Below are 3,427 nucleotides of genomic sequence, written 5' to 3'. Positions count from 1 at the left end.
ATATATATTTTTAGTACGAACTATGATGAGGCATGTTCTGTCACTATGCCTATCAAATGGGCAAGCCACAAATATAACCCTAAAAGTGTCATTGCTTGGAAATAATGCATACTTTTTAAACAAACATTACAAACTAGTCAAACAAGAGATAACCTCTTTATTGGCAATCATTGTCATAGGAACATAGAGAGACTCAAACATGTGCACACAATACATACTTACAGAGAGAAAGGGTGGGATAACAATGGTGTTCTAATTTATTAAGGCCACTCATAATAAATGTTTAAACTAGGCACTTTTCTTAAGGGTGAAAAATATACAAATCTTTTTTTATCTTTTTAGTACTATTCTTTCAACCAAAAATTATAACTATGTCTATCTTTGCAACACAAGCCACAAATGTAACCCTATAAGTACCATTGTTTGGATTAAATCACCTAAATATAAAACAACAAATTTATAATACGATCATAAGATAATAGCATTAACATTGTTTGTTCGCTTAGGAAAACATCTACATGATATGCAAACCATTTAATTATGTATAGTAAAGAAGCGACCCATAGCTTTGTACATAAGCCCCTTTCAAAGATACACTCTTTATAACCTTGAAGATTGTTGAGATAATATCTTTCTAGAAAAAGAATCTTGCCTATAAAGTTTCAAGACAACGACTTAACTACTTAATCACCATAGGAACTTTGACCTAGTTCTAAAATTGTGACCAAGATCCTAATCCTCAATGGTGTTAAATTTTGAAGTTGTACACATGCAAACTTTTCAAGCTCCAAATTTAAAAGAGAGCCTAACATTCCTACTTTCCTACTGAATCACCATACAAAAATTGTGACCAAGATTTTGTCCCTGAATGGTGTTAAATTTTGAACTTTTACACATGCACAAACTTGTCAAGCTCCATATTTAGAAGAGAACCCAACATTACATGTTAAAGCTTAGATATATGTAGAACGAACAAAAAGGTTTCCTACCTAGTACTATGAGACATGCATAAGTAAAATAGAGCCAAAAGTAGGGTAGTTATAAGACATAGAGTGGATTGCCCAAATGTTTTTTTTCTTTTAACGACTAAAATTAGGGTAGCTTCGAACCCATACTTCCTCCTCGGGAGATAGAAAGGAATGGATGCATGGGTGTGCTACCACCCAAAGGTGTAGATGGGCAATCTTGCCCAACCGTCCAACTTCTTGACTATGGGCTATGGCCTTTGAATTTTGTCACAAACTGATAGGCGGACACAAGGGAGACTCTTTTTGTCCTACCAGTTTAAAAGTGATGGGCGGGCACCCAGGTCGGACGGAAATGAGATGCAACTCTCCACCGATGCTAGAGCCTCGCAAATGAGCAGGACTCCATGACCGCCCTGCAACTTGTAGACATGCACAGGCGGTTTGTGAAGAACCTTAGGGAATACATGCACACATCACAATTTGATGCGCAGTCAAGAGCGACAGGTTAACAGACAGCCAGTCTTCTAATTTCAAATTAACCTACAGACAGCCATGTCATAATAAATAGTTCCTGTAGAAAGTGCCAAACTTTAGTTGTATCAAATGACTAAGACTGTTAATATAGAAATAATTAAGGTCTCCATCTCTACTGTCCTCACCAAATAGGACTAGCATGATGTTAACAGACTATGATAGGCTTCACCAGAAGAACACGAAAACAAAGAAGAGAAAAGACAGGCATGGAAAACAGCAGATAACCACAGTAACATGGTGTACTTGCACCACAAAAGAGAGAAGCCAAAGCTCTGCCAAAAACTCATTGCTTTACACATCTGCCTGCGCAAGACTTGGTTTCTCTGTCTTTGCCAAGCTCAATCAGACCTTGAGGCCATGCCAGTGTTTCCTGAAACGAAGGCCTGCAAAAATGCTCTCTCTCTTTCTCTCTCTCTCTCTCTCTCTCTCTCTCTCTCTCTCGGTACATTGCTGTTATGCAAAAAAATCAGGTCTTCTCTGTTTTCTTTGCCAACGCTTCGTAAGAAAAACAAGAACGGAGAAGATCCAGAGAATCACAGCATTCAAAAAATGGCGTGCTTTTCCTATACAAGATGTCCCTGTGCAAAAGCTGCAAGTTTAGGGCTAGGATTAGAGTTTTTCCTTCGACTGTGAAGCAGATTAGCGCTCGCAGCATCTTTTTTGTTGAGAAATTTTGGGGTAAAAATGGCCTTTTCGTCAGTAAAGCTCTGTTACCAAGCGGAAGCGAGGCTTGATGCGTTCATCAACGAAATCCATCTCTTTCTCGTTGATTGTGAAGAGATCGCTGGTGGAGGATGAAGAAGAAGAAGAAGAAGAAGAAACACACTGCTGGTTGATGTTGCAGGCAGCGGTCTTGCAGAGCTGTGTGTAGGTCTTCTGTGCCAAAGCACCACCTCCATCCGTCTCCGGCAGCACCATTCGTTTGGCCCTCCGGCGTCCTCCTCCAACGTTTTTGGCCTGCTGTTCCGCCATCGCCACATCCGAGCGAGCTCGTCTCTTTATCGACCGGAAATCCTCGCTTTTGTTTCTGTGCAGTGCTCTGCGGCGGGGCAAAGCAGAGGTCAAAAACCTGAGCGAAAACGCTTCGGCAGGCAAGAAAGGGAAAGATGATAAACGAGTGCTGGAGAAAGATTGATTTTCATCCATAGCCGACAGAGTAGGAAAAACACAGACACACACGCACGCGCGCGCACACACACACACACACATACAGAGTATTTTTCACCTCAGAAAGAGGGGATCCGAGCCGTGTATGGGGATGGAGACGAAGAGCTCAATGCCTGCGTCGTCTCCTCGTTGCTTCATTTCGGCTATGGCGAGAACCTTGAACGTCTGGCTATGGCGAAAACCTCGAACCTGGTTGTGGCGGAAAACCTCAAACGGGAAATGCAGGCCAGCAGAGCGAGGGTAAAACCAACAACCACAAATACGAACACGAAATGCGAAACCCATGCTTTTGTTGCTAGCAAAAACCCAGCCGGAGCTTTTGGACCCTATCAACAAAAAAAAATCGATGGAAAAAAAAGCAGCAGCAAACCTTCATAATCTAAACGTGTCTTTGAATGGGTGCTCACTCTGCTCACTAAAGTCTACCAAGGCAAACAAAAGCTTCAAACTGACAAAGCCAAGAATTGACTTATATGCACCACATTTCATACACATCCTTCCAATTCGTACACACCCGTCCACGTCAGACACAGTAAAAATAAAATTCCGTTGTATCTGTGTTCCTCTTGCCACCTTCACACGATCCACTCCACAACCGATCGGACTATTGACTCGAAGTTCTAGCTCCTCTCACCAATTCCACTGCACACCCAATTGGACTACTGATGACTTGGTGCTCTAGCTCCTCTCACCAATTCCACCGCACACCCAATTGGACTACTGACTTGGCTAGCTCCTCGCCAATTCCCTGCAAAAGA

At 42.0% G+C, this 3,427-nt stretch overlaps 1 protein-coding gene across 1 annotated transcript; it reads right to left on the bottom strand.

Annotated features, from left to right (window-relative positions):
• Positions 1 to 2,024: 2,024 nt before the first annotated feature.
• On the bottom strand, positions 2,025 to 3,096 carry LOC147611413 (uncharacterized). Its single transcript, XM_086784885.1, has 2 exons — positions 2,728 to 3,096; positions 2,025 to 2,541 (listed from the first exon to the last, which is right to left on the bottom strand). Exons 1-2 carry the CDS (start codon positions 2,952 to 2,954, stop codon positions 2,199 to 2,201), a joined length of 570 nt encoding a protein of 189 aa, XP_086641011.1. The 5' UTR covers positions 2,955 to 3,096; the 3' UTR covers positions 2,025 to 2,198.
• Between the last annotated feature and the right edge of the window lie 331 nt (positions 3,097 to 3,427).

The sequence above is a fragment of the Cibotium barometz genome, chromosome 47 (assembly GCF_041138505.1).
Source record: "Cibotium barometz isolate CiBa-2024 chromosome 47, ASM4113850v1, whole genome shotgun sequence".
In the NCBI taxonomy this organism is placed as follows: Eukaryota; Viridiplantae; Streptophyta; class Polypodiopsida; order Cyatheales; family Cibotiaceae; genus Cibotium; species Cibotium barometz.
The sequence above is the reverse complement of the archived record's forward strand: the minus strand, read 5'-3'. Positions and strand labels throughout refer to the sequence as shown.